We start from the raw sequence: 22520 nt of genomic DNA, 5'->3' as shown, positions 1-22520 counted from the left end.
CCATACATGGCTCGAACTTCAGTCAGTTCCTGCTGAACCGTCTATGGCCGGTTTGAGTGACTGTTCCCTTCTTATTGATTGTAGATTATGTTTTTCCTGTTTTAGGTAGGCAAGCCTCTCTGTTTTCCATGTGCTGTCCTGGAAGTTGAGTTACCAAGTAACTAACTCTGCTTTCCATCCTAATATTGGTATCAGGGACCAGATAAAAGGTAGCAGACAGGTTTAGCAGCGGTTTAAAAAGTTAGATCAGATAGTTGTATTATAATGGGATTTAAACAAGACCGTTATTAATATTGCTACTATTTATTTATTTTTTTTTTCAAAGGTTAAAAGAGATTATAGCAAACGCTCAAAAAGGAGATCAACTGAAGAGGGCCCTTAACCCACATCTCCGTAAGTAGCCATAGCAAGCCTTGCTTCTCCAAGCATCAGAACTGTAAAATGTTTCTGCTACCAGTAACCTATTTAGTTATCCATTTTCATTCCCTGTGCTATATGGGTTAATGAAAGGAAGTCCCTCAGTGATCAAACTGAAATGTAATCTGCTTTTATTTTGCCTTTCCTGGTTTCTTTTTCTGCCCCACATCAACTTGGTAATTAAATTATTTAATATTAAGACACCTTTCCAGTTTCTTTAATCTCGTTTACTATAACTGTGTCTTCCAATGCTGATTTTAAAGCAACTGTCAGGTTAAAGTCCCTGCAACAGAAGGGGTAGTGTACTTATCTCTTTAGCAGTCTGTCTCCTTACTTCACTCCTGTTCTAGTGCTGCAGCCTCCATAGGACTCTGCTTTATTTAACAGTTCAGGGGATGTTGGATGCCTGTGCCCTCCACAATGTTTTGTAGGTCCATCCTCTGGCCTGTACATAACTGCTGAGTCCTGTAGTCATGTAGGTCTTAAAACAGTGGTCCCCAACCCTGGTCCTCGGGGTCCACTAACAGGCCAGGTTTGCAAGATAACTAAATTACATCACAGGTGATCTCATTTGCTGCTCAGTGATTGCAGTATTCTAGTCTGCATCTCCCCAAGGTAATACTTAAAACCTGGCCTGTTAGTGGGCCCCGAGGACCGGAGTTGAGGACCACTGGCTTAGAAGCTAGGGACATGGCACACGGTGGTGGAAAAGGCATCTGACACTCCAAGAAGTGTTAAATGCAGAGGAGTTGAACACAGTCAGTAGTACCAGAAAGGAGGGAAGGTAGGAGATCTGGAATAGCAAAGAGGCGAGTATAAATGCTCTTCTGTTGCACGATCCTTCATTCTCCATCTTCTTTCAAACCTGACAGGGTCACTTTATTAAAGCTGAACTCTGGAAAAAATTCTTTGTTTCTTGTTTGTTCTAGCTTATGGAGCTACATTGATTGAACATTGCCTTCTGGAAACTGGATTGGCTGCCAATGTTAAGGTTGACCAGATAAAAGAGGAAACAGGTAAGTGAATATTTTAAAGGTCTATATAAATAAAAGTTTAGACCGTCAGACAAAGACCTTTTAGCACTTCGAGACTTTGGCCCCCAATTTTTGGCCTTCACCATTGTCTTTTTTGAATAGCACATTTATTAGTACAGTGGCAGTTCTGGTACAACTATAATATCTATAGCTTTCACGTCAGCTGTATCTAATTACCCCCTGAATTGCAGGGGGTTAGAAGGTCATGTATGAAACTAAGTGCAAGGGACAATAGTGAATTTTCTTGCAAAAGCCAATCGCATTGATGTTCCATTCTTCTAATGTAGATTGCATGGCTAACCAGCTATAATCCATTCATGATCAGAAGTAATTGATGCTTGGAATTCCAGGCCAGTTTTACCAGGGCTGCTTAAAGGCAGTGGACATGGAAGACCTAGCTTTGTTGTCTGAATTGTATTACAAATCCTTTGCCCATATAGACATTTAGCTGATTTTCTAGAATTTAGCTTTAATAAATGGGTCCAATTGCCTGTAGCTGTTTTAACTTTTCATTTCTGGTTTGTAGATTTTGATAAAGTTAATCTGGCCTTGCAGAAGGCAGAGGATTATATGGACAAAACACTGAATTATAAGGAAAAGGTGAGAAGATGAAACATTTTGTTAATAATTGCCTACGTTTGAATCTGCTAGCATTGACATCAGATTACCGTATTTAATAAAAAAATAAGTGATAGGCACCAGATTCCTATTTTTAGTTTTTTTTTTTTCTAGTGCAGGTTTAGCAGGGTGGATAACACAAAAAGTTTTTCTTAGTCTCTTTGATAGAAACATACAAGGATATAAAAAGGATAACAAGACAATTCTTGCTGCTGTCAAAATATGGTTTATTACTCATAGTTTCTGTTTATCCAGTGTGTTTTGGGGGGATGCAGGGACCCCCTTCTTCATTGCATGGGGAAACGTAAACACAAAAAGATCAGATTTCCTGCATGGGATGATTTTAGTTTTTTTAATTATTTTTTTTAAAGAAATTTGTATTACCAGACATTATAGACAACAGACACCGATCATGTCATCACATGAATTTGTCCAGAAAAATACAGAATACAAATAATCGGGAAGCAATGTGTCACATTCAAAAATAGCAGCAACAGGAAAACAAGTGTACACGTTACACATGCTGCACATGTTAAGAGCAGAATCATACCCGTATCCTGACCTTTACACTCCGACAGGCTAAAGTCCAGTAAGATTTTAGGTAGATTATTTACCTCAAACACAGACATATAACCGCTTTAGCTGAAACAGGAACAGAAAGATCCACATACACCCCCCCATCTCAAAAAACTAAAACAACAAACAAAATAAACTAAAAGTAAAATACTGGTCCCTTTTGAGTGTGTGCAATCCTCCTATCCTCATCCAGCCTTCCCTCCCTATTCCGAGCCCTCATCTTTTCAGATATCCCCTTCTCCCTCTAGTGTCTCAGTAGAATTAACCCACCAGAAACCACACCTTCCTACATTTTTTTTTTTTTTGGGGCACCCACGAGCCTCATATGTCATTCTGTAACTCGGAATGTCTCATCCACATCCCCAACCAGAGGCGGCTCTAGACTTTTTGAGGCCTTAGGCGAAATTAAAATATGAGGCCCCCCCTTGCGCGATAAAACCCCAGGCGCCCCAGGGAGCTATGTAAGAGGCACCGTGACCCAAGGACTCGAGAGCCATGTTTATGCCACGGTCTTATCTTCAGCAGAACTTCTGCTGAAGATAAGACCGTGGCATAAACATGGCTCTCAGTCAAGTCCTTGGGTCACGGTGCCTCTTACATAGCTCCCCCCATGGGTATAAAAAAGGAGATCTCCATAGTGAGGTACCTTCCAGTTATTTTATTCAAAGATCAGCTTCCCCTCTGCCCTAGCAAATGGGTGCGTGCGTTCCTGCAAAGCGACATATGGGCACATCATTTTGCGGGAATCTGCCAACCTGCAGTATATGTTTTGGTGGCTGGTCAGCAAGTGGTAAAAGATAGGGGGGAAAAGAGAAACCCCATCTGATATATTTTATTTTTATATATATATATTGACACTCACACACACACAGAGTTTGGTCAGAAATATGGATACACTTCATGAATCGCAGGTGTCAAAGTGACGACATGTTTTGCGTTCAAAGCAGAAGTGATGTAACAGGGGACGGTAGGTGGCATTACATATACTCCAAATATACAAAGAATACTGGACACACCAAACTGGATTAATAACGTCTCTGCAGCCTTTTTTTATTGGTTTTTAAAAAAATTAACAATTCACTAACTCTTTTAACCACTTCAGCTCCAGAACATGTTACCCCCTCTATGCAGTAGTGCAGGCAGTCTAAACACCATTCATCTGGGATCTGGCACCTTATTAATGCTGTGACACTGTGACAGGCGTTATTCCCTTGAATTGTCCAGTGAGTTGGGGGGGATTGAGAGGGGAGCACTGAGTGGATGCACTGGTCTGGATATAAAATAAATTGTGAGGAATCCATCTGAGCACAGAGCACTTATATAAAGAAAAAAACATACCATTGGGTTGTCATAAGATAAGAAGCAATAGCATGATTCATGATGAAGCAGAAGCACTGAGCACTTTATTATTTTTTTTAATCTCATTTTTTCAATTGCAAAGGATTATAGGACGTTTCCCATATTAATTATATTTTTCATTTCAAGCCAGCCTGGAATGGTACTTATGACTTAAATATTCAAATTTCAGGAGGATGACAGGTGTCAGGACAGTCCTCTGCAGCTGCAGGCGGCGGCTGGCTGCCTCTTGGACAGAACAGGCCTTCTTTTTGCAGTCAGTCACCCACTCTGAGTCCTCCAGTCCAGCTCCAGTCCTTACCTTTTCATCTTCTTCTTCTGGTCTGCTCATATCTTCAAGTTCTCCTCGTGGTACCGATGCTGGGAGAATGCAGTGGAGGGGTTACGTGACATCACGTCGTGACGTCATCGCTATCCCGGACCATGATTCGTGGAATGCAGGAGAAAGAGCAGCAGCCCAACCAGAAGAAGCCGATGTGAGTGCGTCAGGGGCGTACCTAGAGCATTTGGCACCCGGGGCGGATCCTATATCTGGCACCCCCCCAGGCGGAAAGACGACGCACCACACATCGACGTGTCATCAAGTGCACTGCGGCCTTAAACCTGAAAGAATTCTCCTCCCTCTGCTCCCCCTGGGCGGCACCGACTGACCTGAGGCACCAGACAGAAATACATTTAACTGCCAGTGGCATCACTAGGATTGCAGTCACCTGGTGCATTAAAACATGGTGTAACTCCCCCCCCAAAAAAGATTATTTTCCTGTTTTCTGAAAGTGCGCCAAAGATGCAGCATGTGGGACTTTTGGTGCGCTTTCAGAAAATGCAGAAAAAAAAAAAAGCGCAATCTAATAGAAATCTATAGACTGCAGCTATAACTGCGGGTAAAAAGTAGGAAGACCCTCTTTACATTACACAGCCCCCATACCTCTTGACCCTCTTTACATTACACAGCCCCCATACCTCTGGACCCCTTTACATTACACAGCCCCTGTACCTCTGGACCCCTTTACATTACACAGCCCCTGTACCTCTGGACCCCTTTACATTACACAGCCCCCGTACCTCTGGACCCCTTTACATTACACAGCCCCTGTACCTCTGGACCCCTTTACATTACACAGCCCCTGTACCTCTGGACCCCTTTACATTACACAGCCCCCGTACCTCTGGACCCCTTTACATTACACAGCCCCCGTACCTCTGGACCCCTTTACATTACACAGCCCCCGTACCTCTGGACCCCTTTACATTACACAGCCCCCATACCTCTGGACCCCTTTACATTACACAGCCCCTGTACCTCTGGACCCATTCACATTACACAGCCCCTGTACCTCTGGACCCCTTTACATTACACAGCCCCCATACCTCTGGACCCCTTCACATTACACAGCCCCTGTACCTCTGGACCCCTTTACATTACACAGCCCCTGTACCTCTGGACCCATTCACATTACACAGCCCCTGTACCTCTGGACCCCTTTACATTACACAGCCCCGTACCTCTGGACCTCTTTACATTACACAGTCCCCATACCTCTGGACCCCTTTACATTACACAGCCCCTGTACCTCTGGACCCCTTTACATTACACAGCCCCTGTACCTCTGGACCCCTTTACATTACACAGCCCCTGTACCTCTGGACCCCTTTACATTACACAGCCCCTGTACCTCTGGACCTCTTTACATTACACAGCCCCCATACCTCTGGACCCCTTTACATTACACAGCCCCTGTACCTCTGGACCCCTTCACATTACACAGCCACCCACAACTCTGGACCCCTTTACATTACACATCCCCCCCACAACTCTGGACCCCTTTGCATTACACAGCCCCCACACCTCTGGACCCCTTTACATTACACAGCCCCCACACCTCTGGACCCCTTTACATTACACAGCCCCCGTACCTCTGGACCTCTTTACATTACACAGTCCCCATACCTCTGGACCCCTTTACATTACACAGCCCCTGTACCTCTGGACCCCTTTACATTACACAGCCCCTGTACCTCTGGACCCCTTTACATTACACAGCCCCTGTACCTCTGGACCCCTTTACATTACACAGCCCCTGTACCTCTGGACCCCTTTACATTACACAGCCCCCATACCTCTGGACCCCTTTACATTACACAGCCCCTGTACCTCTGGACCCATTCACATTACACAGCCCCTGTACCTCTGGACCCCTTTACATTACACAGCCCCGTACCTCTGGACCTCTTTACATTACACAGTCCCCATACCTCTGGACCCCTTTACATTACACAGCCCCTGTACCTCTGGACCCCTTTACATTACACAGCCCCTGTACCTCTGGACCCCTTTACATTACACAGCCCCTGTACCTCTGGACCCCTTTACATTACACAGCCCCTGTACCTCTGGACCTCTTTATATTACACAGCCCCCATACCTCTGGACCCCTTTACATTACACAGCCCCTGTACCTCTGGACCCCTTCACATTACACAGCCACCCACAACTCTGGACCACTTTACATTACACATCCCCCCCACAACTCTGGACCCCTTTGCATTACACAGCCCCCACACCTCTGGACCCCTTTACATTACACAGCCCCCACACCTCTGGACCCCTTTACATTACACAGCCCCCGTACCTCTGGACCTCTTTACATTACACAGTCCCCATACCTCTGGACCCCTTTACATTACACAGCCCCTGTACCTCTGGACCCCTTTACATTACACAGCCCCTGTACCTCTGGACCCCTTTACATTACACAGCCCCTGTACCTCTGGACCCCTTTACATTACACAGCCCCTGTACCTCTGGACCCATTCACATTACACAGCCCCTGTACCTCTGGACCCCTTTACATTACACAGCCCCCGTACCTCTGGACCTCTTTACATTACACAGCCCCCATACCTCTGGACCCCTTTACATTACACAGCCCCTGTACCTCTGGACCCCTTTACATTACACAGCCCCTGTACCTCTGGACCCCTTTACATTACACAGCCCCTGTACCTCTGGACCCCTTTACATTACACAGCCCCTGTACCTCTGGACCCATTCACATTACACAGCCCCTGTACCTCTGGACCCCTTTACATTACACAGCCCCTGTACCTCTGGACCCCTTTACATTACACAGCCCCCATACCTCTGGACCCCTTTACATTACACAGCCCCTGTACCTCTGGACCCCTTTACATTACACAGCCCCTGTACCTCTGGACCTCTTTACATTACACAGCCCCCATACCTCTGGACCCCTTTACATTACACAGCCCCTGTACCTCTGGACCCCTTCACATTACACAGCCACCCACAACTCTGGACCACTTTACATTACACATCCCCCCCACAACTCTGGACCCCTTTGCATTACACAGCCCCCACACCTCTGGACCCCTTTACATTACACAGCCCCCACACCTCTGGACCCCTTTACATTACACAGCCCCCGTACCTCTGGACCTCTTTACATTACACAGTCCCCATACCTCTGGACCCCTTTACATTACACAGCCCCTGTACCTCTGGACCCCTTTACATTACACAGCCCCTGTACCTCTGGACCCCTTTAAATTACACAGCCCCTGTACCTCTGGACCCCTTTACATTACACAGCCCCTGTACCTCTGGACCCATTCACATTACACAGCCCCTGTACCTCTGGACCCCTTTACATTACACAGCCCCTGTACCTCTGGACCCCTTTACATTACACAGCCCCCGTACCTCTGGACCCCTTTACATTACACAGCCCCCGTACCTCTGGACCCCTTTACATTACACAGCCCCTGTACCTCTGGACCCCTTTACATTACACAGCCCCCGTACCTCTGGACCCCTTTACATTACACAGCCCCTGTACCTCTGGACCCCTTTACATTACACAGCCCCTGTACCTCTGGACCCATTCACATTACACAGCCCCTGTACCTCTGGACCCCTTTACATTACACAGCCCCGTACCTCTGGACCTCTTTACATTACACAGTCCCCATACCTCTGGACCCCTTTACATTACACAGCCCCTGTACCTCTGGACCCCTTTACATTACACAGCCCCTGTACCTCTGGACCTCTTTACATTACACAGCCCCCATACCTCTGGACCCCTTTACATTACACAGCCCCTGTACCTCTGGACCCCTTCACATTACACAGCCACCCACAACTCTGGACCCCTTTACATTACACATCCCCCCCACAACTCTGGACCCCTTTGCATTACACAGCCCCCACACCTCTGGACCCCTTTACATTACACAGCCCCCACACCTCTGGACCCCTTTACATTACACAGCCCCCGTACCTCTGGACCTCTTTACATTACACAGTCCCCATACCTCTGGACCCCTTTACATTACACAGCCCCTGTACCTCTGGACCCCTTTACATTACACAGCCCCTGTACCTCTGGACCCCTTTACATTACACAGCCCCTGTACCTCTGGACCCCTTTACATTACACAGCCCCCATACCTCTGGACCCCTTTACATTACACAGCCCCCGTACCTCTGGACCCCTTTACATTACACAGCCCCTGTACCTCTGGACCCCTTTACATTACACAGCCCCCGTACCTCTGGACCCCTTTACATTACACAGCCCCTGTACCTCTGGACCTCTTTACATTACACAGCCCCCGTACCTCTGGGCCCCTTTACATTACACAGCCCCTGTACCTCTGGACCCCTTTACATTACACAGCCCCCGTACCTCTGGACCCCTTTACATTACACAGCCCCTGTACCTCTGGACCCATTCACATTACACAGCCCCCGTACCTCTGGACCCCTTTACATTACACAGCCCCTGTACCTCTGGACCCATTCACATTACACAGCCCCCGTACCTCTGGACCCCTTTACATTACACAGCCCCCATACCTCTGGACCCCTTTACATTACACAGCCCCTGTACCTCTGGACCCCTTTACATTACACAGCCCCTGTACCTCTGGACCCCTTTACATTACACAGCCCCTGTACCTCTGGACCTCTTTACATTACACAGCCCCCATACCTCTGGACCCCTTTACATTACACAGCCCCTGTACCTCTGGACCCCTTTACATTACACAGCCCCTGTACCTCTGGACCTCTTTACATTACACAGCCCCCATACCTCTGGACCCCTTTACATTACACAGCCCCTGTACCTCTGGACCCCTTTACATTACACAGCCCCCATACCTCTGGACCCCTTTACATTACACAGCCACCCACAACTCTGGACCCCTTTACATTACATAGCCCCCACACCTCTGGACCTCTTTACATTACACAGCCCCCACACCACCCCCCCTCATGGAACCCTTTAGATTATACAGCCCCCCCAAATGAACCATTTACATTATACAGCCTCCCCCCATGGAACCCTTTAGATTATATATACAGTATATATACACAGCCCGCCCCCATGAACCATTTACATTACATTATACAACCCCCCCCATGGAATCCTTTAGATGATATATACAGCCCCACTCCCCCCCCCCCCCCCCCAAAGAACCATTTACATTATAGAGCAAAAGCCCCCCCATCCCATCCCATCCCCCATCCTCCATCCTCCCATCCTACCTTATTAGGAGAGCAGAGCAGGGAGCAGTCAGTGTAAAGCAGAACAGGGCAGGGAGAATCATCATCAGCGCTGAATATAGAGCGGGAATTACTGAAGTTAAACTTGCTAGTCAACAGCAGGTGATTGGTTCCTAGGGGGTCATAGCAACCAATCACCTGCTTATTAATCGGCAGTGTCCGCCCGGGACCGCCCCACTGTATATTCAGCGCTGATGATTCTCCCTGTGGCTGTGCTGTTCTACACTCGCTGCCTCTTGCTCCGCTCTCCAGGGTCAGTGAGCGGCAGACTCGGCAGTTTGGTGGCCGGCTCTGGGTGTCACCCTGGGGCTCCCTGGCACTCCCCAATGTGTGGCACCCGGGGCGGACCGCCCCCCCGCCCGCCCCCCTGTTGGTACACCACTGGAGTGCGTGCACTGCGGGGCCTGGCTGGCTGGAGAATTGCTATACAGTCTACTGGTGTAGCGCGTAGTGCTGCTGCGCCGGCGCCCGGCATTTAATGTTGTGGATGTCAGGATGAGGATGTGGCATGTGGAGTGTGGGGATGCGGCCCCGGCGACCTGGCGTGTCGCAAGGTGAAGAACAACTCTATTCATTAAAAAAAAAAAAAATGTTTGGGAAGGATCATGCGAGGCCCCTTTAAGTGCGAGGCCTTCGGCGGCTGCCTTACCGGCCTAATTAGAGAGCCGCCTCTGTCCCCAACATTAGAGTATCTGCCTTTAATCTGCTTCCTCAGAATTGGCTTACGAGCATTGAAGAAGAGGAATCTGAGAAACCGTTTTGTAGCCGTCCCCATCTCCTCATCATCAATAGCCCCCAGAAGACATACTTAGGGGCTACATATATTAGGGAGACCCAAAGTGTCAGCTATGAACCCCGTCACCGGAGACTATAAAGGTCTTACCTTGGAACACTCCCACACCATGTGAAACAAAGTACCCTCACTCAGCTGGCATTTATGACCCAGCGCAGAGTCCCTCCTATGCATACGGAAAAGACGTACATGGGTATATTATATCTGATGTAGGTATCGCAATTGGATCATCCGATCCGCTGAGGCAATGACTGTCGGTAAGTGCGTATTAAGCATCTCACTCCACGTCTCATCTGAGAACTCCGGTGCAAAGGCCATCCAGCAGGCTTTAGATCGCTCAAGCAGTTGTGAATTACCAGGACCCAGGACCATATAGTAGGGATGGTTTGGTTAATGAAATGCCTGCTGCAGTCACTGGTTTGGCCTGTAAAGCATCTCCTTTATACCTAAACAAACCCCTTCAGAAATTCCAAATCTTTTTCTCCAGAATTTATTATTTTACATGCCCTGACGTCGGTTAAGAAAAACAATATTATATACGCCTTTCCTCTGGCTTCTGTGGTTCAGGGGGTTGATGTCATCATCCTGTAACAAGGTCCCAGGGAATATAGAGTACTCCAAATCTTGTGGTAAGATGCTGCAGCACAGTGCTGGGAGCACCTTCTCTGCTCTACATTCCCCCAAATCTCACTGGAAGCAAGATGATGATCCGATTGCTTAGGCACCACAGGTAGAAGCTGGGGAAAGGTGTGTACATTCCATAACTTTTCTCTTACAGTCCCCTTTTTTTTTTTTTGAAAACCTGACAATTTTATTGATTTTCAAAGGTAAATACAAAGTAATATAAGAAGGAACAAAAAAGAGGTACAAATAGATTGACAGAAACCATAAATGGTGTCAACCTGCACGGCATACAGCAGTGAGGCCCAGTTGAAGAAAATAAAACCTGAGGGAAAAACATATATATCGTTCGTCAACATTGAGCCTGATGTTTGTTACTCCAGACCATTGTATGTGAACCAGGTTCTGGCTATGCTGCTATGCGTAACTCATCAGAAATTAGCTCCATATGAGGCACAAGGAAAAAGAGAAAAAAGGAAAAAGAGAGGAAAGGGAAACTAAGAGGTGAACGAAAAGTAGAGATAAATGCAAGGGAGAGGGGCAGTAGTGAACATCCACCTGTGTCAAAATCCCACCGAAGTCCACAGCAACCACCTAGTCACCGCACCATTATGTCGGGGGAACAGAGGTTAGGGGCGTTTCCAGTATATCCCATAATTCCCATACTCGGTTATTGGCTTCAAGAGAGTCAGTTAGTGAAGCAGTCAGGTAGTTCATCCTCTTCACATCTCGGATCCTGGAGTGCAGTTTAAACAGCGAGGGAGGTTCCCGCGTTTTCCATTTCAAAGCCATTAAACATCGTGCGGCAGTCAGCACATGTGCGAGGATTTTTTTAGCCAATTTGGAAAAGGAGACGGGTGAGAGACCCAGGAGGAAGGTTTTGGGATGAAAAGGCACCCAGGACCCAAAGATGGAGTGGAGGAGGGAATGGATCATTCGCCAACAAGGGATAATTATTGGGCAAGACCAATAGATGTGGTGCAATGTCTTTACTACATTGCCAGCGGCGGCGATCGGCAGAGGAATATCAGTACCTTTTTAACTTTTTCCAGCCATTATACAAGAGGTAGGGGAAAATATAATCAGCAGACCCTGCACCTAAAAAGCAAGGTCCACTGATTTAATAAAAGAGGCCCAAGAAAATTAGGTTGGTTGTCCAAGGTATTGCCTTTGGGAAGCTGGTAGCAGCTGGGACAGGATAGTAACATTTCAGTAGTATTTTATGTGTGGAGTTTGGTCAATATTTAATATTTGAGTCACCAACAGGGCTACATTATCCAGAAGAGGGAGAAGAAGCCAAGTCTGGAGCCAAATAAGCCATCTGAAGACATTCTAACGTGAGCGGACACCATTTTTTGTTAAGATTCATTTAATTTAAATATTTCACTTGTTCTTCTCCTGATAGTTTTATTCAGCCTGTATTGTTGTGTTTTTTTTTTTTTTTTAATTTTATTTTAGATATGAAGAATTCCATCCATTTCTTTTTGCCCAGCATATCAACAGTCCGCACGTGGAGTTTGATTCTTTTGATAAGGTATGTTTACAGACAAAGGGGCTTGTAAGCACATATTTTACAAGCCTCCTGCCAGCATGCTGCAGAGAGAGACCCTCACTCTCTGTTGTGGAAACCAGTGGTCTAACAAACCTCCTACTTGGTCATCACTGGAGAGCATGACCCTTATTGATCGCAGAGTAGATCAGTAAGTAGCATGTCAGACCATTGCAGAGAGGCCACTGCTTCCACATAGAGAGGGCCCTCCCTGCAACACACACTGGCAAGGCACATGCCTTTCCACTCAAAATGTGGCTGCTGTTAAAGAAAGCAAACTGATTTTGCGTGATTTTTTTGCGTCTGCAATGTATTGGAATGATTAAAACTGAACGCTCAAGGCTTTAATTGCAGCCAGTAATGGGTAAAAAATGAACATAGGGATTCATTCAAAATGAATGGTCAGGCTGCATTTTATTGAATTTTCAGATGGTTATGGTTCAATTTAATCCATCTGGAGAGAATATAGTGCTGCTAGGTGGGGTCAGACGCTTGGACAGAGAAATCTTGCTGCCTAAAGTTCAATTTTGAATAGACTCTTTTTGACCTAAGGAAAAACATTAATCTGACTTCTCTTCTTCCCCTAAAGGCTGTTGATGAATTTTACTCCAAGCTGGAAGGACAGAAGATTGATATAAAAGCTCTTCAGCAGGTCTGTATCTCTGCTGCTTGAATACATTATTTTTATTGATGCATAAACTGTGGGACATCTGACATCGCTATGCAGTCCGTTGCTCTGTGCCAGATTCCAGGCTAAAAGAGGCTAAAAAGTCTCAGCTTTTTAAAGTGGAACTTAAGGATTTGCACCAAATACCATGCACTTTAAAGTGTAACTCCAGGCAAACTTCTAAATACGTAATTTAAAATGCATATAGAGGACTTGTTTTACATGCCAAAGGATTTGTATTTCTGTTAAACCAGTTTTTAGATTTACCCGTGGCAGGGCAGGTGACTAAGTGTTCACCTTTACAGAAAATCTGTAAAGGTGACCTAACACCAGACCCCCTCGTACCCCGCTGTACTTGCCTCCCATGATCCTGAGCTGTCAGGGCTCACCAAAGCCGCTCCACTGGTCCAGGGATTTGAAATCCCTGATGCTTTTTTTCCCCATTCTGTCCAGCACTGCCAGGGTGTACCAGATTCTAATTGGAGAGCACCGTCACATGGAGGGGCGCTGACCAAACAAAATCCGTCTGGTCCATTCTTGCAGTGCTGAACGGAGAGGAGAGAAAGCAGGGATTTCAAATCCAAACCAGTGGAGTGGCTTGTGGGAGTCCTGACAGCTCAGGATCGTGGGAGGTGAATACAGTGGGTATCAGGGAGGGGTCCGGTGAACTAACTCTTTAAAGGTTTTGTTCCTCCCCCAGCCTGTTACTGGACAATGGGGTTGATTTACTAAAGGCCAAAAGATTTTGCACAGTGCAATTGTTCTGTGCAAGTGCAGTTGCTCCAGAGCTTCGTAAATGAGGTAAAGCTTCGCTTTGCAAAGAATACCCAATCACATACAAGGAAAATTTAAAAAAAAACTGCATTTTTGCTTGCACATGATTGGATGGTGGAAGTCAGCAGAGCTTCTGCTCATTTACTAAGCTCTGGAGCAACTGCTCTTGCAGTTTTTTTGTCTTTAGTAAATTATCCCAAATGAAGCAGCAAACTGATGAGCTCCTGTCTCTGTCGCTCTGCTTTTTCTTTCTATCTTCATCAGGGGTCTTCAAACTATGGCCCTCCAGTTGTTCATGAACTACAATTCCCATCATGCCTATTCATGTCTGTGAATGTCAGACTTTTACAATGCCTCATGGGATGTGTAGTTCCGCAACAGCTGGAGGGCCATAGTTTGAGGATCCCTGATCTTCATGCTCCTTGTCGACAAATGAACTGACTGGCTTCTCCCACTCCCAGTCTGATCTCTGCTGTTCAGGGGCTGCAACAGGCTAATGCCAACTCAATACCAGGTACCTACGCTGCTTATGTTAAAAAATAAATAAAAAATACATTTAATGATATAATAATGAGGTGCATTACTGTGTGTCTGTTTTCTGTCTGCCCGGAGTTCTATTTAATGTTCAGAAGTATATTTTCTCATCTAATGATTATATACTGTTCTAATTTAGAAAATACTGACACAAGGTTTTTATCTGATGCTTACAGGAAAAACAAGCTCTTAAAAAGTTAGAAAATTTCCGGAAAGACCATGAGCATCGCCTGGAATCACTGCATACTACTCAGGTAAGTGTAGTTACTAGCTAGCGCACATTTATATCACTGAAGAGTAATGCACATGGCTTCACATATAGAGGCAAAAGCAGACAAACATGTTTTTAGTATGGGGGAAGAGAGAGAACCTCCTAGCTGTGTTTTTATTTCTTTCTATCCTTTTAATCCTGGTGAAAGCTGATCTACCCTTTTCTTGCACATGTTATAAAGTCAGGAATCCAGGAAAATCTCTACAGTGGGGTCACATACAGAAATAGAAATCTTATAGACATTTAAATTTCTTTCCTATCCTTTCCAAAGTTGAAAACAAAAAGGTGGTTGGAATTAGGACAGCCAGATTTTTCTTTTAGCAATGCTCACAAAGGATAACGTCCCACCATGTTTTGGGAAGCACTGTGTCTCGGTGAAGCAAAACGAAACACTTGAGCCAGAAATGGTGGACATTTGCGGCTCTATACAGATTATCTGTGGGGTCACACAACCTCTGTTGAGCTCTGCTATAATGGAGAGAGGGGCAGAAAGTAGGCCAAAAGTATGTGGACACCTGACCAAGACACCTATATGAGCATGTCTGACATCCCATTCCAAAACCATGGACATTTATATTAGCGCCCCCCCCCCCCCCTCCTCCTTCTGGAAGGCTTGCCACAGGATTTTGGAATGTGTTTGTGGAAATGTGTATCCATTCAGCATTTGTAAGGTTGGATACAAGTGTAGGACAAGAAGACCTGGCTCACAACCAGCAACCAGTTCATCCCAAAGGTTTTCAGAAAGGAAGGGATCAGGGCTGTGTGCAGGACCCCAAATTTTTCTTTGCATTAAACTTGTCAAACCATGGGAGCTGGCTTTGTGCATAGGGCACAGTCCTAGTGGAACAGACAAGGGCCTTCCCCATACTGTTACCACATGTTTGGAAGGGCACAATTTGCTGTAGTATTAACTGAACCTTTCTCTAGAACTCCTAATATTTGGGTTCCCATACTTTTGGCCATACAGTAGGTGTGATGGTGAGATGTCCACAAACAATTGGCCATATAGTGCAAAATGTAAGATAAGTGGTGGGGATGGCAGCTTAATAAGACCCATGGTGGAGGGGCTTCACTGGTTGGAAATGCTTGAGAAGCAAATTCTAACTCTAGAAACAAGTATAACACATTTGGACACATCTGTTCTATTAACACTGATTTTCATGATGATAATGGTGAGAAACCTGTAAAACGAATAATTGCATGCCTCAAGGGTTTATCTGTTTCACGATATTGGAAAACTTCTCACCTGTCACTGAAACTGATAAAAGCTCTGTCTGTTCCTGGTTATCCCAGTTTATCGGTTTTTGTTATTTGACTTTTTATGCTTTAAAAACTTGCATTACAGAGTGTAATAAAATATATTTGCCTTTACCAAACCTGTCAAATCTCTCCCCAATAGGAAATTGACAAATACAAAGGAGAGCTGATTGAAATGAACTTGGACATTGTTGATCGAGCGGTACAGGTTGTACGCAGTGCCCTGGCCAATCAGATAGACTGGACAGAGATTGGGCAGATTGTGAAGGAGGCACAAGTACAGGGAGACCCTGTTGCTCTTGCCATCAAAGAGCTGAAGTTGCAGACTAATCACATTACCATGCTGCTAAAGTAAGTGTCAGCTGTACACATTACTTCTGTATCCCAAAATGGTACACTAACAGCCTTTGTCGACAGGTTTTGAGCTTCTTCAGCTTGACATCAGTTTTGAGACTTGTCAAGAATTTCCTAATGATCTTAGAAATGTTAATTTGACCAGTTTCAAACAGGTTTGCATTCCTATACTGTAAACTTAAAAGGGAATGCAAAACCCATGCTAAGCTAACAAAGGTCTAGCAGCAGAGGCCCCAACAGAGCAGCAGTTCTATATCCTGACAATGTTTGTCCTAAAGCGCAATTTATTTTACAGAAACAGACAAGCAATTGACTGGTTGGTTTACTAACCATGCCCATTTTTATAGTTGTATCTCTTTGTTCCTGTTGCAGCATCTGTGTAGGATGTCTGTATATGACTTTGCAGTTCATTAGGCCATACACACTATACAATTGTCTTTAGATTTTTTTCCTTTAGATTTACCAAACCATATAATATGAGGTCAAATCTAAACACTTTCAATTTGTATGCAATCAGGCAGGCCCTTGTACTACATAGTTGAAGGTAAATCTAAAGGAAATCTATCAACAAAAGTTGTATAGTGTGTATCCAGCCTTAGGCCCCTTTCACACATGCGGACCGTTCAGATCCGCCTGTCAGTATTTCAGGCGGATCTAAACGGATGCCCCATGTATCCCTATGGGGCAGCGGATGTCCGCTGACATCCGATCCTGTCCGTCAAATCCGGAAGGATGGAAACCCTATTTTCCATCTGTCTGGTGGATCGGATGAGAACGGACAGGCAGTTCGTTCTCATCCGATTCCCCCATAGAGGACAGCGGGGATCTGACAGCTCCGTCTCTGCATCGGTGGATTGATCCCCCGCTGAGCAGAACGGCTCGATGGAACGGAGCCGTGTGAAAGGGGCCGTAAGCCCCGTACACACGTGTCGAAAATTGGCAGGGAATTTTCGGCCAACGTCCGATCTGCCGATTTTCGGCTTGTTAGTATGATGCTTCCGACAACCAACTCCGACTTTTCGGCCGAAAAAAATCTGGTGTGCAGGCTATAAAATTTTTGTTGGCCGTCAACACAACAGCCGATTTTCGTGCAGTCAGTACAGATTTCGACAGGGAAAAATCTGATGAGCAAGACTGGGCATGCTCAGTGAAGAAAAAACACAAAGAAAACAAACCAACACATGACATCACTTCTGAAGTAGATTTTTGTTGGCCGAGAAAATTCGTGTGCAGTCTAGGCACATTCCAACCAACAAAACACAACTTGGACAAAAGTCGGACGATCGGTCGGCCGATAATCGTTGCGTGTGTACGAGGCTTTAGACTTAGTGCAGGCCATAATCAGCACTCTGTAACAGACCTAGCCAATTTTGTGATTCACATCTGTGCCATACAGTAAAGCCAGGACATTCTCCCCACATTTCTTCAGAGCAGTTAAACAGTACAGTTTGATTCAGCGTGCAACCTGAATTTTTTGTTGTTTTAATCCTAAATAAAATAAAAACCATTTTACATGTCCTTTTGAGCACCCTTTCATACATACGTGAGCCTGGAGGTTTTTTTTTTTTGCAGTGCTGGGTTGATTGGGTGAAATGTCCTCTATTAACACATTCTGCTTCTCTTCTTTCCAAGTCCCTCTGTAGATCTCCTTGCCTGGGCGAAGTGTCTGACCCATAGTCAGCCAGGCAGAGGGAGCTACAGGAAGACTGGATTCGGAAGTACTCATAGCTAGACTGTACCTGGCCCATCTGAGTGTAGTCTCCTTTCAGGAACCCCTTCATACTTTCTGACGAGGAGGATGAAGATGAAGAAGAGGAAAAACCAGAGTCAGAAGAGCCAAAAGGAAAGAAGAAAAAGGGTAAAAATAAGCAACAGCCAAAGAAAACGCAGAAAAACAAGCCAGTTCTTGTGGATGTGGACCTCAGCCTGTCAGCATACGCCAATGCCAAAAAGTGAGTGACACGGTCTTTCTTCATTCTTTATAAATCGCCAAGCCAACAAGAGGTATAGCGTGTCTCAACTCCTGGAACTTTTGTGGTAGAGCTTGGAGTTTAGCTTTACCCAAGCAGTCAAAAATATAATCTCTTTAAGGGGTTGTAAAGGCAATCTCCTGCATTAAACGAAGGATAGGTTCCCTTTAAAATAAATAAATGCGCATTTATTTATTTTGTTTATTTATTTTGGAGCCTGTAACACATTGCACTTTCGATCAGCAGATCACTGGTGCAATGCAGGGCTCCTGCTGATCTCTCAGCGTATCTGTATGCCCGTACATCATACAGGCAGGCAGATACACTGACAGGAAGAATCAATGAACTACCATGGCATTCCACAGCACTGTGGTGATTCATCGAGAACTACAAGCGGACAGCTGCAAAGGATGTCATGGTTTGTAGTCCATTCACACACAGACACAGTGACTGCAGCGGGAGCCATTGGCTTCTGCTGCTGTCGTTCTAACCCTGTGAGGAGGAGAGGGGCAGGACCTAGCCACGCTGTGTCTGTCTGTAGACACACACAGCCTGGCTCAGGAGTAAGCCCATAGGAAGTCTTCCTATAGCAGCGCACGGAGAAGAGAAGGAACCAAGAGTACTGGCGAAGGACCCAGAAGAGGAGGTTACCATTGCACAGAGCAGGTAAGTAAAACATGTTTTGTTATTTTAATACAAACATTTTTTTTATCCTTTACAACCATTTTAATGTTTATTGGCTGGGAATACTGGAGTGATATTTTCTTCTTATTCTGGTAATCCTATAGATGCATAGTTATAAGAACCACTCCTCAGCCAGCCTGCCTTAGCTTTCAATAGCTGCTGCAGTAGAGAAACAGTCTGCATTGCAATGCTCCATACATGTGAAATATCTATTTATTCTCTGTAGAATTGTGTTTTTTTTTTTTTTTAATACATAGTTGTCAAGCAGTCATTTACATATAAAGCCTGTCTTTGTTTTACATTTACTGGTCCTTTCAAGGATCTTGTTGCTTAGAGAATTATGTAGGCAGCCACTGCTGATCTCTTCTTTTGAAAATACTTAAAACTTGCTTGTAATGATCTTAGTAGCTTTAATTTGCTGACCTAACACAAGTATTAGCAGTAAGACCCAGGTTATCACTGGGGCGATATGAAAGTCGTATGACTGTCCATCTGACTTTGCCCTGTGACTTCGGTCTGACATCAATCCAACTTCAATGCGACTTCAATGAACAGGGTCCGACTTTGATCAGACTTTGAGATGAGTGTGACTTGTGTCTTGAGGGGAATCCCCACACCAAAATAAAAAAATTTAAAAAAGAACAAACCGCGTCGGGTCCCCCACAAATTCCATACCAGGCCCTTTGCATGGATTTTGAGGAGAAACCACACACCAGAATAAAGATGAAACGGCCTTGGGCCCCCCCCAAATCCATACCGGGCCCCTAACTAAGCATACAGCCTGAACCATACCAGGCCACATGCCCTCAACTGGGGGTTGCTTTGGGGCAGGTCTCTGTGAACTACAAAACACCCCCCAACCTATTTAAAGGAGAAGATGAGCAGGGAGTTGTTCTGTAGTCCAACTACACCTTCTCTAATAAGGTGACAACACTGCTCCTCCATAGATACAGTATAGTGAGTGAGCATTATTACCCTGAGATAAGATTGTTACTGGTAGGTGAAAAAAAAAAAAGAAGAAAACTAATGCAGCCACCACATCTAATGACTGGAAAGCTGCAATATTCGATTGTTTTGTTTTAGGGTTTGAATACACTTTAAATTATTGGAAAACTCCTGGACCCAAATGTCAGATGGACCTGTAATCATTATGGTATCTTGTCTGTTTTCAGGTACTATGATCACAAGAGGAATGCTGCAAAGAAAACTCAGAAGACAGTGGAAGCTGCAGAAAAGGTATCTAGAAGGACCACCCGTTCAGCCAAGTCCTCTAAAGTCCATTTCCGAAATCCATTTGTGTTTCCAGTTGTTACATTAAACTTTAAACTCCAGGAACTCTAGGAAGAACAGTTATATTAATGCTTTGGCAATACCTTGCCCTACCAGCAGTAATGCAGCAGAGCAGTCCTAAATCAAATGCCTCTGAAATATAGCAACAGGGGAATGATTTCTGTTTTCCATGAGCAGTCATGTAATAGCCCTACGGTAGTTCCGACTTGCATTACATCCTCGCTGTTGTAGGAGGTGGAGTCCGTCTCGTCTTCTGACCCCCCCCCATTTTCCCACTTATTCACTCCTTTCCTTATTCATTCACTCCTTTCCCCATCTAAAGTATTTGAGGGACAGCTATTCAAGTTCTAGTCTGTGTGGTCATGACAGTAAGTCAGAAGTGATATATGGAGCCACACAGGACCCTCCACTGCTCTTGGCCAGAGCAAGGATTTTGGGTGATCTTAATGTGACTGGTAAATTGAAACCACTTTTTCGTGTCTTATTCGCTGTTTTAAGAAAAAAAGAAATAGTATAAAGTGAATTTGGGGAAGTGGTATTGGGAGCATTGTAAGGAGGATCCTGGGGCTCCCCACTGCATCGATACTGTGTCTATGATAGACACCAATTCCATTATTGTGCCTACACCCTCCTCGGTCTACTTTGCCATTCACATAGCACAGCCAGAGAATCATTGTACTCTATGTTGCACAGTGGCAATATGCAGGCACCCTCTGTTTGTCTAACCTTCTTAGTGTCTGCCAGAATGTTGACACCATCCAATGACTATCCCACCCAATCCTGCTTCTGATTACTGGATTACATTGATTGTAACATCTTGCACTTTCACTAAGTGCTGGGGATTGGATGACAAGGTGTTGTTTGAGAGACCACTAAAAGTCATGCTGGTTGCTACTGACCGCACATCCAAGATAGTGGCACCCAGCAGCAGTCTCAGGGCTTTAATATTTTTCCTAAGGTAGGATGTTACAAGTAAATGAGTTGCACAAATTACAGTAAATGCGCATTAAATATGGGAAGATTTTTTTTTTTTTTAAAGAAAAATGGTCTGGCGCTAGTCTCTAAAATATTTTACATCTATTACAGGCATTCAAGTCTGCAGAAAAGAAAACCAAACAAACACTGAAGGAGGTGCAGACCGTCTCCACAATTCAGAAAGCCAGGAAGGTGTACTGGTGAGCTCATAACTTATGTTACTACTACACTTCATAAAAGAACAGAGGATCAGCCATGCCTAAAAGATTTACTAAACTTTGTCACAAAGGGGCATTTGTATTACTATTGAATTGTTATAGTGCAACCTTACCCCTTGTTACTATTCAGTCGGAGTTTAAATTTTTATTGCGATACTCCCTAGGGCCTGTCCTCCTCTAAAGGGATGCAGACACTGTAGATCTCTTCATTAAAACACTGAGATTTATTTCAGATAGTTTTATATTTTAATCTTTTTATTCAAGATTTAGAATAAACAGAGAATAAAAATACAAAGCGTGTAGTTCTCCCAGTGGGAGAAAACATATCCTCATACTTATAAGTTGAGTAAACTGATTGTATTAATTGTAGTTATACCAGAACCAAATAGGGTTGGATGCAGGTTCAATAATCTGGAAAGGAGAAAGGCTGGCCTGACAACCAAACTGCGTTGGCTCTTTTGACTGTTGTTCATTTGCATTAATAATCATGTTTTAGCCAACTTTGATGGCACCAGTCTTTCTCCTTTTTCACATTGACTGTATTGGGAGGTTTACAGAGACTTCCCAGGCTGTATGCCATGCCTTGGAGGCTAACCAGGAATTACACAGGAGGTAGTAGTTCAGATGCACCTAATCCAGGTTCAATATTCTGCCAGACCCCTAGAGGACACTGTAAACAGATAAAGAAAAAGCCAGATGATTTTAATGAAGGCACACCTTTCCATTTAGGAATTGGCCTGAGCGAGCATTGTATATGATAAACCTAGGTTGGATTTTTTTTTTCCCTTACCAAAACTGAAGTTACAAAGACTGCTAACTGGCAGTTTTACTTTCCTTGGTAGCCTGGAGAAACTGTCAGCTATCAGCACTAGGCTGCATCAGTAGATAGCACAACCTCTATGAGGATTTTGCAGCTTAATGGCAAAGGATACAGGACAGATATCTACAGTATCCCTGAAAGATAAGACCACA

At 44.9% G+C, this 22520-nt stretch overlaps 1 protein-coding gene across 1 annotated transcript in view; it reads left to right on the top strand.

Annotated features, from left to right (window-relative positions):
- NEMF (nuclear export mediator factor) overlaps positions 1–22520 on the top strand; it is a 75996-nt gene that overhangs the window by 26204 nt on the left and 27272 nt on the right. Inside the window, exons 6-16 of the mRNA XM_082242862.1 lie at positions 326–393; positions 1347–1433; positions 1978–2051; positions 12272–12342; positions 12464–12539; positions 13144–13206; positions 14706–14783; positions 16200–16408; positions 18181–18363; positions 20238–20301; positions 21442–21530. Coding sequence (XP_082098988.1) covers positions 326–393; positions 1347–1433; positions 1978–2051; positions 12272–12342; positions 12464–12539; positions 13144–13206; positions 14706–14783; positions 16200–16408; positions 18181–18363; positions 20238–20301; positions 21442–21530 — 1062 coding nt within the window. The remainder of the gene's footprint in view (positions 1–325; positions 394–1346; positions 1434–1977; positions 2052–12271; positions 12343–12463; positions 12540–13143; positions 13207–14705; positions 14784–16199; positions 16409–18180; positions 18364–20237; positions 20302–21441; positions 21531–22520) is intronic.

This window comes from Pelophylax lessonae (assembly GCF_965119305.1).
Source record: "Pelophylax lessonae genome assembly, chromosome: 13".
NCBI classification, from domain to species: Eukaryota; Metazoa; Chordata; class Amphibia; order Anura; family Ranidae; genus Pelophylax; species Pelophylax lessonae.
The sequence above is the reverse complement of the archived record's forward strand: the minus strand, read 5'-3'. Positions and strand labels throughout refer to the sequence as shown.